The sequence below is a fragment of the Theropithecus gelada genome, chromosome 5 (assembly GCF_003255815.1).
Source record: "Theropithecus gelada isolate Dixy chromosome 5, Tgel_1.0, whole genome shotgun sequence".
NCBI classification, from domain to species: Eukaryota; Metazoa; Chordata; class Mammalia; order Primates; family Cercopithecidae; genus Theropithecus; species Theropithecus gelada.
This window is the reverse complement of record NC_037672.1, coordinates 149,778,113-149,791,720: the sequence shown is the minus strand read 5'-3', so window position 1 is coordinate 149,791,720 and position 13,608 is coordinate 149,778,113. Positions and strand designations below refer to the sequence as shown.

General features: G+C 37.0%; 1 protein-coding gene across 7 annotated transcripts in view; it reads right to left on the bottom strand.

Annotated features, from left to right (window-relative positions):
- Nucleotides 1–13,608, bottom strand: part of ARFIP1 (ADP ribosylation factor interacting protein 1) — a 123,717-nt gene that overhangs the window by 71,997 nt on the left and 38,112 nt on the right. For all 7 annotated transcript variants that reach the window (XM_025386045.1, XM_025386049.1, XM_025386047.1 and 4 more), the window contains one exon: nt 3,546–3,647. In XM_025386045.1, coding sequence (XP_025241830.1) covers nt 3,546–3,638 — 93 coding nt within the window. In that variant the 5' untranslated portion in view covers nt 3,639–3,647. The remainder of the gene's footprint in view (nt 1–3,545; nt 3,648–13,608) is intronic.

Here is a 13,608-nt window from a genome sequence, read left to right as displayed (position 1 = left end):
GCCTTTAATCCATTTTGAGTTAGTTTTGTGTATGGTGTAAGTTAAGGATCCAATTTAATTTTTTTTTGCATATGGCTAGAAAGAACAGTCTTTTCAATAAACAGTGCTGATCAACTGAATATTTACATGAGGGGAAGAAAAATCTTGGTCCCTACTTCACATCATACACAAAAACTAATTCAAGATGAATCACAGACCATGCTGTGAAAAACACAACAACACAACTTTTAGAAGAAACAAAGTGTCTTCAAGATACTGAAGTAGGCAAAGATTTATTAAATGGGACATAAAAATTACTACAGAAGGAAACATTGAGAAATTGGACTTCATTAAAATTAACAACTTCTGTTCATCAAAAGATGCCATTAATAGAGTACAAAAACAAGACACAGACTGGAAGAAGACACTTGCATATATACATCCAAACAAATGACATATACCCAGAATATACAAAGAACTGCTACAAAGAGATTAGAAAAAAGACACACACCCAGTAGAGAAATGGGCAAAAGTCTTGGAAAAGTACTTTATAAAAGACAATCTCCAATAGTTAATAAGAATACGAAAATGTGCTCAACATCATAGTCATCAGGGAACTGCATTTTATAACCACAATGGGATACCATTATGCCTCCATAAGAATGACTAAAATTGAAATGTATGACAATATGAAGAGCTGGTAAGGATGTGGAACAACTAGAACTCTCATTCATTGCTGGTGTTGTTAACTGGTCCAACTATTTGCCAAACATTTATATACTTGTGACTTGGCAATTTCACTCTTGGGTACGTACCCAACAGAAACAAATAATCAAGTACACCAAAAAATCTGTACAAGAATGGTCACAGCAGTTTTATTCATAATAGCCATAAACTGGAAACAACCTAGATAACCATCAGCTGAAGAATGTGGTATATTAACACACTGGAAAACTATACTACAATTTAAAACACTGAAATACTCAGGGGGTGGGGGGCAAAGGGAGGGAGAGCATTAGGACAAATACCTAATGCATGCAGGGCTTAAAACCAAGATGATGGTTTGATAGGTGAAGCGAACCACTATGGCACATGTATACCTATGTAACAAACCTGCATGTTCTGCATATGTATCCCAGAACTTAGAGTAAAAATTTAAAAAAAATTCAAAAACTGCCGGCCGGGCGTGGTGGCTCAAGCCTATAATCCCAGTACTTTGGGAGGCTGAGACGGGCGGGTCACGAGGTCAGGAGATCGAGACCATCCTGGCTAACACAGTGAAACCCTGTCTCTACTAAAAACACAAAAAAACTAGCTGGGTGTAGTGGTGGGTGCCTGTAGTCCCAGCTACTCGGGAGGCTGAGGCAGGAGAATGGCGTGAACCAGGGAGGCAGAGCTTGCAGTGAGCCAAGATTGCACCACTGCACTCCTGCCTGGGTGACAGAGCGAGACTCCGTTTCCAAAAAAAAAAAAAAAAAAAAAATTGCAATAAGCAACAACATGACTGAATCTCACGGACATAATGTTGAGTGAAAGCCAGTTGAAAAAGAGTACACACTGTATGATTCCACTGATAGGTATGATTCCACTGACAGGTAGTTCAGGAATAGCTGAAAGCAATTTATGATTATAGAGTTAGGTTAATGTGTTTATCCCAGGATGGGGTGAATTGTATTGCCTACAGGGCATAAGGAAGCCTTCTGAGGTCCTGGAAATGTTCTACATCTTTATCTGAGCGGTAGTTCTCTTGAGTGGTACACTTAACATTTGTGCTTTTTGCTGTGTAGAAGCTATACCTCAATAAAGAAGAACAGGAAGAAGAAAAACAGGCTTACGATGGCAAGTGACTTCCCTAACCATGAATGCAACATTTTCTATGTATTATTGCATTATTCTTGGATAAAGGTCCTTAGCTTTCATCAGATTGTCTTTTAAAATATCAACTACCTGATGACAGATATTTTTGTTCACTGTATATTCCCAGTACCTGGTACAGAGCAGATAGTAAATATTTGCATAGTAAGTTTGCAAAAAGAGTTGTTACCAAAAATAAGATGAAGAAATCATTAACTTGAATCTTGGCATAATTAGTATTAAAATTAATACAAGTTTATAAAGTAATTGGTATAGTCTAATGATGCTAACTTAAGTTTCTTATTATGCAGGTATGTCTTGGAAAGACTAAAATCTGAAATGAAAATTTCTTTTGTGTGCTCAGAATTTAAAAGTCTCTTGGTTCTATGAGTCACACCATGCTGGACCACAGTGCTCAGAAACCAAGTTAAAGCACTTGCCATTAAAATAAACCTTAAGCTTGAAGACATACTAGGTCCTTTCAAAAGATTGTTAATGCAAAAATAAATGAAATTCAGTTTTCTACTATCATTTAAACTGATCTATTTATAACATTTTCTACTATCATTTAAACTGATCTATTTATAACAGTGATTCTCAACCAAGGAGGAATTTCTCCCCTCTCCTGGAGACATTTAGCAATATCTGGACATTTTTGTTTGTCGTAACTGCAGGGTACTACTGGCATCTATTAAATAGTAGGAAGAGGCCAGAGATGTGCTAACCATCCTACAATGCGTAGGCCAATAGACCCCCCAACAAAATATAATTTGGCCCAAAATGTCAACAGTGCTAAGACTGAGAAATCCTGATTTAAGTTATCACCTTCTGCTAAACTAAAATATTTTATTCTTAAACATATGGAGTAAAGAGTACTATCTAAACTACACAATAATTTAAGTACATTTCAACCACTACTTTTTCAAAAATATGAAAACTCTATTTTTAAAGTTGTACACTTATATCAAATGTCATAAAAAGGAATGTTTAATGCAAGTATCTCCAGAAATAACCATCACTATCATTTCTATGACTATATTAGACATATTACTTATCTCATTTAATATTAATATCTTCATGAAAGTAAATAAGATATTCATTACAGAGATTAGAAAACAAAAATCTGAAGAGATTAAATAACTGGCACAAGGTTATACTGCTAGAAATGTGGCATAGCTGAAATTTGAACCCAGATTATCTTCAAACCCATGGTGTTCCAATTAAAATGCACTAAAATTAAATTTCAACTGACAGACAGATCAAAATTAAATGAACCCCGAATACCATTTTCCACTGAGTCAAGCATGGCACTTTAGAAAATGAACAGCAAAATCAGAAGTGGCTATTTGGAAATTATGTACTAAATGACATACATATAGAAAAGATATTAGTGCCAATTTTAAAAGGATAATCTTTTTTTACAAACAGAATTAAGTAGTCTTATAAAGTTAGATACCAAAATCATCAGACATACTCTTGTGCTGATCAATTACTGAAGATAAACCAAAACCTAATAGTTTACTGGCCTGGAGCTTAATCTTGACAAACTATTAAAATGGCCTTCCTTGTCATCCCTATATAATAACATTAGATTCCTGACTGAAGCCAATCTAAGAAAACAATCCTATATTATATTTTGTCTATTACTTTCATCTCAACATTTAAAGGCTTATCAAGATTCTTTGCATTAAGAGAAAGAAAAGTGTTCTTACCCTATTAAAGCCGTGTTCACGAGAGTCATCAACTTCTCCATTACTAGTCACTGGAATTTCTGCTGCTGAATTTTTGGGAGATTCTTGAGCCATGGTAGACTCCTAAAACAAAAGAAGAAAAAAAGCGTATAACTAATACCAAATCATAAAGACTGTATTCATGTTTATAGTACAAGCCACCGTTTTAATATTTTTTATCATTGCAACCTACCAAATACTTGTATAATAAACAGAATACATATATAATTTTAAAATTCCATCTGGCTGCTTTAACTTCACTTAACCTAAACTTCTTAATTAAAAACGAGTTACATATTTGTTATAGGTACCACAGGCACTATCCTTGCCTCTTAAATAGTGTTATGGTAGAACACCACTTATAATTGGGAAAAAAAAAAATTACAGAAAGCCAAGCTTGGTTGTTAATTCAACTATGGCAGCTCTATTTTTCCAACTGGAGGACTGCAAAGACAAAGGAGAGCACAGGGCAGAGTAGAATTAGGTTGGTAACAGATCACTAGCTTAAAAATCCACAAACTTTAGTTGACAAGTGTTATCAAAATAATTCTGTGCCTATTACCAGACTTCAAGACTAGATGGAAAGCTACAGTAATCAAGACAATGTAGTATTGGTGAAAGAACAAATAGGTCAGTGGAATAGGGAGCCCAGAAACAGACCCACATTAATGTAGTCAACTATCACTGACAAAGTGGAAAGGCAATGCAATGGTGAAAAGACTATTTTCCACAATGGTGCTGGAATACTGGTGCTGGACCTCCACATGCAAAAATAAATGAAATTCAGTGGAATTTTCTACTATCATTTAAACTGATCTATTTATAACAGTAATTCCCAACCAAGGAGGAATTTCTCCCCTCTCCTGGAGACATTTAGCAGTATCTGGACATTTCTGCAAAAAATGAATCCAGACGAAGACCTTACACTTTTCATAAAAATTAACTCAAAATGGATCACAAACGTAAGCGTAAAATGCAAAACCATAAAGCTTGTAAAGATAGCACAGGAGAAAACCTAGATGACCATGGGTATGGTGATGACTTTAATCCATGAAAGAAAACACTGATGCCATAATCCATGAAAGAAAAAACTGATAAGCTGCACTTCATTAAAATTTAAGATTTCTGCTCCACAGAAAACAATATGAAGGAATGAGAAGACAAACCATAGACTGAGAGAATGTATTTGCAAAGAACACATCTGATAAAGGACTGTTATCTAAACTGTACAAAGAATTCTTAATACTTAACATTAAGAAAACAGCCCAACTAAAAATGGGCAAAAGATCCGATGTTTTATCAAACAGATGTTTCATCAAAGACAATGTAAAGATGGCTAGTAAGCATACGAAAAGACGTTCAACATCGTATGTCATAAGGGAATTGCAAATTAAAACAACGAGATACTATAAAAAACCTATTAGAATGGCCAAATTCCATAACTCTGACAACACCAAATGCTGACAAGGATGTGAAGCAACAGGAACTCTCACTCACTGCTAGGAGGAATGCAAAATGGTACAGCCACCATGGAACACAGTGTGGCGGTTTCTTGCAAAATTAAACATACTCTTACATATGATTCACCAATTGTGCTCTTTGGTATTTGCCCAAATGAACTGAAAACTTAACCACAGAAAAATTTACACACAGATGTTTACAGCAGCCTTATTTATTTATAACAATTTATAATTGCCAAAACTTGGAAGCAATCAAGAGACCCTTCAGTGAACAGATAAAATGTGGTACCTATATAAATGGAAGATTATTTAGCACTAAAAGTAAATAAGCTATTAAGTCACAAAAAGACACAGAGGAAATTTATGCAAATTACTAAATGAAAGAACCCAGGCCAAGTGCAGTGGTTCATGTCTGTAATCCCAACACTTTGGGAGGCTGAGGCAGCGGATCGCTTGAGCCCAGGAGTTTGAGATCAGCCTGGGGAACACAGTGAAACCCTGTCTCTACAAACAACACAAAAATTAGCTGGGTGTGCTGCTGCATCCCTGTAGTCTCAACTACTTGGGAGGCTGGGGTGGGAGGATCATTTGAGCCCAGGAGTAGAGGCTGCTATGAGCCAAGATCACAACACTGTACTCCAGCCTGGGCAACAGAGCAAAATGCTGTCTCAAACAAACAAAAAAAACCAATTTGAAAAGGCTACATACTGTATAATTCCAACTATATGACGTTCTGAAAAGGGTAAAACTATAGAGGCAATAAAAAGATGAGAGGGTGCTAGAAATTAGTGAGGAAGGAAGAACAGGCTGAACACAGGGTTTTTAGGGCAGAGAAACTTTTCTGTATACTACAGTGGCAGATACATGTCATTATACATTTGTCAAAATCCATAGTGTACAACACCAAGAGTGAACCCTAAGGTAAAGTATGAACTTGGGGTGATGATGTGTCAATGTAGGGTCATCAATTGTAACAAATGTACCACTCTAGCGAGGGATGTCGACAGTTGCGCATGCATGGGAACAGGCGCTACAGGCAAACTCCCTGTGCTTTCTCCTCAATTTTGCTGTGAAAACTGCTCTTGAAAATAAAGTTGATTCATTAAAAACAGTAATAATGCTGTCTAAATCTGCTACTGCTTCTAAATTATGACCTTATGAAAGAATTGTTCCTAGATTCTTTTTAAAAATTATTGTAAAAAACACGTAACATAAAAATTACCATCTTAACCTATGTGTATAGTTCAGTACTGTTAAGTATATTCACATTGTTACGCAATCAATCTCCAAAACTTTTTCATCTAGTAAAATTGAAACACTATAACCCATTAAATTGCCCTCCATTTTCCACCTCCCCACAGCATCTGGCAACCACTATCTACTTGTTTCTATGAATTTGACTACTCTAGGTAAGTGGAATTGTACAGTATCTTTTCGTGACTGGCTATTTCATGTAACATAACGTCTTCAAGGTTTATCCATGTGGTAGCATGTGTCAAAATTTTCTTCCATTTTAAGGTTGGGTAATATTTTCTTGTATGTATATACCACATATATGTATCCATTCATCCCATGATGGATAGTTGGGTTGCTTCAAACGTTTAGCTATTGTGAACAGTGCTGCTACAAACATGGGTGTGAATGATCCTGCAAGATCCTGCTTTCAACTCTTTTGGATATATGCCCAGAAGTAGTATTACTAGATCATACTGTAATTCTAGTTTTTTAAATAAAACTTTTTATTTCAATAGCTTTAGGGGTACAAGTGGTTTTTGGTTACATGGATAAAGTAGGCAGTAGGGAAGTCTAAGGTTTTAGTGCACCCATCACCGAGTACTGTACATTGTACCCTATAGTTTTTTATCCCTCACTCTCCACCACCTTCCCCCTCTTCTGAGTCTCCAATGTCCATTATGCCACTCTGTGTGCCTTTGTGTACCCACAGCTAAGTCCCCACTTGTAAGTGAGAACATGTGGTATCTGGTTTTTGATTCCTGAGTTACTTCACTTGGAATAATGGCCTACAGTTCTATCCAAGTCGTTGCAAGGTATTATTTCATTTTTTGTTAAGTACTATTCCATGGTATATATAAACCCCATTTTCTTTATCTACTCATTGGTTGTTGGGCACTGAGGTTGACTCCATAACTTTCCAACTGCGAACTGTGCTGCAATACACCTATGTGCAGTTTTGATATAATGACTTCTTTTCCTTTGGGTAGATACCCAGTAATGGGAATGCTGGGTTAAACAGTAGACCTACTTTTACTTCTTTGAGATCTCTAGATACTGTTTTATCACCAGCAACGTATAAGCATTCCTTTTTCATCACATCCATGTCAACATCTACTGTCTTTTGACTTTTTAATCATGGCCATTCTGGGTAGGGTAAGGCGGTATCTCACTGTGGTTTTAATTTGCATTTCCCTGAAGATTAGTGCTGCTGAACATTTTTTCATGTTTGTTGGCCATTTGTATATTTCTTTTGAGAAATGTCTGTTCATGTCATTTGCCCACTTTTTAATGGAATTACTTGTTCCCTGTAGATTCTGGATATTGGTTCCTTGTCTGATGCATAATTTGCAAATATTTTCTCCCATTCTGTAGGTTGTCTGTTTATTCTGATGATTATTTCTTTTGCTGTGCAGAAGCTTTGTTTAGTTAGGTCGCATTTATTTATCTTTGTTTTTGTTGCATTTGCTTTTGGGTCTTGGTCATTGCCTAGGCCAATGTCCAGAAGAGTTTTTGCTAGGTTTTCTTCTGGAATGTTTATGGTTTCAGATCTTAAGGTCTTTAATCCATCTTGAGTTAACTGAGTATGTGGTGACAGGCAAGGGTCCAGTCTCATTCTTCTACACGTGGTTATCCAATTTCCTCAGCACCATTTATTGAATAGTGTGTCCTTTCCCTACTCTGTTTTTGCATGCGTTGTCAAAGATCAGTTGGTTGTATTTGGCTTTATTTCTGGGTTCTCTATTCTGTTCTATTATTCTATGTACCTACTTTTATGCCAGTACCACACTGTTTTGGTTTACCATAGCCTTATAGTATAGTTTGAAGTGGGGTAATGTGATGCCTCTAGATTTATTCCTTTTGCTTAGGACTTTGGCTATTTGGGCTCTTTTTTGGTTCTGTATGAATTTTAGGATTTTTTTTTTCTAATTCTGTGAAAAATGATGCTGACATTTTGATAGGAATTTCATCAAATCTTTGGGCAGTATGGTCATTTTCAGAATACAGATTCTTATGGAATGTATTTTCATTTGTTTGTGTCATCTATTATTTCTTTCAGCAGTGTTTTGTAGTTCTCCTCGTGAAGATTTTTTGCCTCCCTGGTTAAGTGTGTGCATGTATATGTATATGTGGGTGTGTATATATATACCCACGTGTGTATATATACACACCCACATATATACACACCCACATATATACACACACATATGTACACACACACATATACATACACATATATATACACACACACACACATATATACACACACACCAATTGTAAAAGGAATTGAGTTACTGAGTTGATTCTCTGCTTGGTTGTTGTTGGTGTATAGCAGTGCTACTATTTTGTGTACATTGATTTTGTAACCTGAGACTACTCAATTCATTTATCTGATTGAAGAGTCTTCTGGAAGAATCCTCAGGGTTTTCTAGGTATCCAATCATTGGCAAACGGAGATCACTGGACTTCCTCTTTTCCAATTTGGATGCCCTTTGTTTCTTTGTTTTGCCTGATTGCTCTAGCTAGGACTTCTAGTACTATAATATGTTGAATAGAAGCAGTGAAAGCGGGCATCCTTCCCTGTTCCAGTTCTTAGGGGGATTACTTTCAACTTTTCCTTGTTCAGCATGATGCTGGCTGTTGAGTGTGTCACATATGGCTTTATTTTGAGGTATGCTCCTTCTATGCCTAGTTTGTTGAGGGTTTTTATCATAAAGGGATGCTGAATTTTATCAAATGCTTTTTCTGCATATATTGAGATGATCATATGTTTTTGTTTTTAATTCTGTTCATATGACGAATCACATTTATTGACTTGCATATGCTGAACCATCTCTGCATCCCTGGAAAGAAACTCACTTGATCATGGGGAATTACCTTTTTACTTTTTTTTTTAAATAGAGTCTTGCTCTGTCGCCCAGGCTGGAGTGCAGTGGCATGATCTCGGCTCCCTGCAACCTCCACCTCCTGGGTTCAAGCGATTCTCCTGCCTCAGCCTCCCGAGTAGCTGGGATTACAGGCCTGCACCAACACTTTCAGTTAATTTTTGTATTTTTAGTAGAGAGGGGGTTTCACCATGTTGGCCAGACTGGTCTGGAACTCCTGGCCTCAAGTGATCTACCCACGTTGGCCTCCCAAAGTGCAGGGATTACAGGTGGGAGACACTGCACCTAGTCTCATGGGGAATTATTTTTTTGATGTGCTATTGGATTCAGTTTGCTAATATTCTGTTGAGAATTTTTACACCTATGTTCATCAGGTATATTGGTCTGCAGTTTTCTTTTTTGTTATGTCCTTAGGGAGCAATCCATCCCTCTCAATATTTTGGAAAAATTTCAGTAGAATTGGTACCAATTCTTTTTCTTTTTTCTTTTTTTTTTTTTTTTTTTTTTGAGATGGAGCCTTGCTGTGTTGCCCAGGCTGGAGTGCAGTGGTGTGATCTCAGCTCACTGGAGCCTCCGCCTCCTGGGTTCAAGTGATTCTCCCGCCTCAGCCTCCCAAGTAGCTGGGACTACAGGCACACGCCACACACCCAGCTAATTTTTGTATTTTTAGTAAAGACAGGGTTTCACCATGTTGGCTGGGCTGGTCTGAAACTCCTGACCTCAAGTGATCTCTGCCTTGGCCTCCCAAAGGGCTGGGATTACAGGCATAAGTCACTGTGCCCAGCCAGAATTGGTATCAATTCTTTGAATATCTGGCAGAATTCAGCTGTGTCTCCATCTGGCTGTGGGCATTTTAAAATTGGCAGTTTTATTTTACTTTTTTTAAATTACTGAATCAATCTCACTGCTTGTTCTTGATGTGTTCAGAATTTCTATTTCTTCTTGATTCAAGCTTGAAGGGTTGTATGCTTCCAGGAAAGTATCTAATCCTTCTAGATTTTCTAGTTTGTATGCATAACAGGTTTCCAAAGTAGTCTCGAATGATGTTTTGTATTTGTGTGGTAGCAGCTGTAATGTCTCCATTTTTATTTCTAATTGAGATTATCTGAATCTTCTCTGTTCTTTTCTTGGTTCATCTAGCGAGTAGTTTATCAATTTTGCTTATGTTTTCAAAGAACCAGTTTTTTGTTTCATTGATATTTTGTATTTTTTTGTTTCAATTTCATTTAATTATGCTCTGATCTCTGTTATTTTTCTTCTGCTAGCTTTGGGTTTGATTTGTTCTTGTTTCTCTAGTTCCTTGAGGTGTGATATTCGGTTGTCAATTTATAATATTTCATATTTTTTGATGTAGGTGTTTAGCACTATACATTTCCTCTTAGCACTGCTTTTGCTGTATCCCAGGAGTTTTGAAAACTTGTTTCACTGTTATCATTCACTGCAAAAAATTTTTAAATTTCCATCTTTATTTCATTGTTAACCCAGACATCATTCAAGAGCAGATTGTTAATTTCTATGTCTATGTATAGTTTTGAGGATTCTTTCTAGAATTGAGTTCTAGTTTTATTCTGCTGTGATCTGAGAAGATACCTGATATAATTCCGATTTTTAAAAAAGTATTGAGGCCGATCATGTGATCTACCTTGGAGAATGTTGTGTGTGCTGCTGAGAATCATGTTTATTCTGCGGTTCCTGGGTGGAATGTTCTATAAATATGTTAGATCTATTTGTTCTACAGTGTAGTTTAACTCCACTGTTTCTTTGTTGACTTTCTGCCTCAATGATTTGTCTACTGTCACCAGTGGAGTGTTGAAGTCCCAAACTATTTTTGTGTTGCTGTCTGTCTCTTTTCTTAGGTCTAGCAGTAATCGCTTTACAAACATGGAAGCTCCAAAGTTAGGTGCATATATGCTTAGGACTGTAACATTTTCTTGTTGAATTATATAATGACCTTCTTTGTCTTTTTTTTTTTTTTTTTTTTTTACTGCTGTTGCTTTTATAGTTTGTTTTATCTGATATAATGGCTACTTCTGCTTGCTTTTGATTTCACCTTGTGTGAAATATCTTCTTCCATCCCTTTACCTTGAGTCTGTAAGAATCTTTGTGTTATGTGTGTCTTCTAAAGACAGCAGATACTTGGTTTGCAATTTTTTATCCATTCTGCCAATCTGTATCTTTTAAACAGATCATCATATTGTTACCTAGTGACTGTTTTCTTCACTGTATTATTGTTATATGAAATCCTTGTGAAATTTATGCCTTTAGAAATTTCTATTCTGATGTGCATCAACTTTTTGTTTCAAGATTTAGAATTCCTTTTAGCATTTCTTGTAGGGCTAGTCTAGTACGGACAAATTCCCTTGGCATTTGCTTGTCTGAGAAAGACTTTATTTCTCCGTCATTTATGAAACTTAGTTTTGCTGGATGTTATTCTGTTTAATGAGACTAAAGATAGGACCCCAATCCCTTCTGGCTTGTAAGGTTTCTGCTGAGAAGTCTGCTGTTAGTCTGTTTTCCTTTACAGGTTACCTGACACTTTTGTCTAACTGCTCTAGGAATTCTTTCCTTCATGCAGACTTTAGATAGCCTGATGACTATATGCCCTGGTGATGTCCTTTTTGCAATGAACTTCCCAGGAGTTATTTAAGCTTCTTGTATTTGGATGTCTAAATCTCTAACAAGGCCAGGGAGTTTTCCTTAATTATTCCCTTAAATAAGTTTTCTTTTCTTTTTTTTTTTTTTTGCTTTTTATTCTCTCAGTAATACCTATAATTGTTAAGTCTGGCCATTTTATATAATTCCCTATTTCTGGATGACTTTGCTCATTTCTTTTAATTATTTTGTCTTAAATTTTATCTGACTGGGCTAATTCAAAAGCCTTCTCTTTGAGCTCTGAAATTCTTTTTCCTATTTGGTCTAATCTATTGTTAAAGCTTGCCACTGCATGTTGTAGTTCCCTAAATATGTCTTTCACTTTCAGAAGTTCTGGTTGGTTTTTCTTTAAAATATCAATTTAGAAAATTTTCATTCATATCCTGAATTGTTTTTTAAATTTACGTTGGTTTTCACCTTTCTGTTCTTTTGTATCTCCTTGAGTAACTTAATAATCAATCTTTTGAATTCTTTATCTGGTACGGAGTAACTTAATAATCAACCTTTTGAATTCTTTATCTGGTATTTCAAAGATCTCATCTTAATTTGGATCCACTGCTGGAGAAGTGGTGTGATCTCCTGGAGGTGACTCTCCTTGTTTTTTCATATTGCCAGAATTAGTTTTCTGGTTCCTTCTCATGTGGGCAGACTATTTCTTCTAACTCTTTTTGAATTTATTTTTTATCGTACTGGGTTCTTTTAAAAATTTCCTTTTCTCCACCTTGAGGATGTGACTTAAGTGTTTGTAGCTTACTGTCACTTAGCTTCAGCTCTGGGTGCTTTCAGTGGTGAAGACTCTGTATGAGTTCCTGGTTAGGTAGAGTCTTTGTGTGATGGCTTTGCCAGACGCTGGTTGCAGGAGAAATGTGCTGGGTGTGTGATATGGTTTGGATTTGTGTCCCTGCCCAAATCTCATGTTGAACTGTAATCCCCAATGTTGGAAGAGGAGCCTGGCGGGAGGTGATTGGATCATGGGGGCAGATTTCCCCCTTGCTGTTCTTGTGATAGTGAGTTCTCATGAAAGTTGGTTGTTTCAAAGTGTGTAGCACTTCCCCTTCATTCTCTTCCTCCTGCTCCAGCCATATAGGATATGCCTGCTTCTCCTTCACCTTCCACTACAACTGTAAGTTTCCTCAGGCCTCCCATGCCATGCTTCCTGAACAGGCTGTGGAACCATGAGCCAATTAAGCCTCTTTTCTTTATAAATTACCCAGTCTCGGGTAGTATTTTTATAGCAATGCAAGAACAAACTAATACAGTGTGTGAGAAGGTTCACTGTCCCCTGTGGGGCTGGAATGGCAGAGGTCTCATGAAGCTTATCTTGTTCCCCAGTGGTGTGCACTTTTAAAATTTTTTTTCCCCAGTATTTTATTCACTGGGTTAAACAGTTCAGGCTTCATGCCAGTAGGAGGCACCCATGGGTAAAAACTGGCTGCAGCAAAGGCAGGTGGGTAAATGCAATACTGCAATGTGGTGGGCAGAGGTCCCAGCCTTGACAGAAGTGGCTGGGGAAGCTCTCAGTGAAATGCACTGAGGTCTTCTTTGGGGGTGAGGGGGCCACCACAACTCTTCCAAGTCAGCAGGAAAGCAATCTGCCTCTCAATCACACTCTTGCCCCAGTGTTCCAGCTATTGAGATCACAAACAGGCGCATCTTTTCATCTGCAGGAATGCTGATTTTCCACATACAAAGGAGTTGTCACTCTACCTCTCATGCAAGCCTGAATCTGGAAGGCACTCCTCCTATGTGGATGTAGTCACCCTGAAATGTTCCAGAAATGTTGTCTAAACAGGCACCCGCAATGAGCTCCCTATG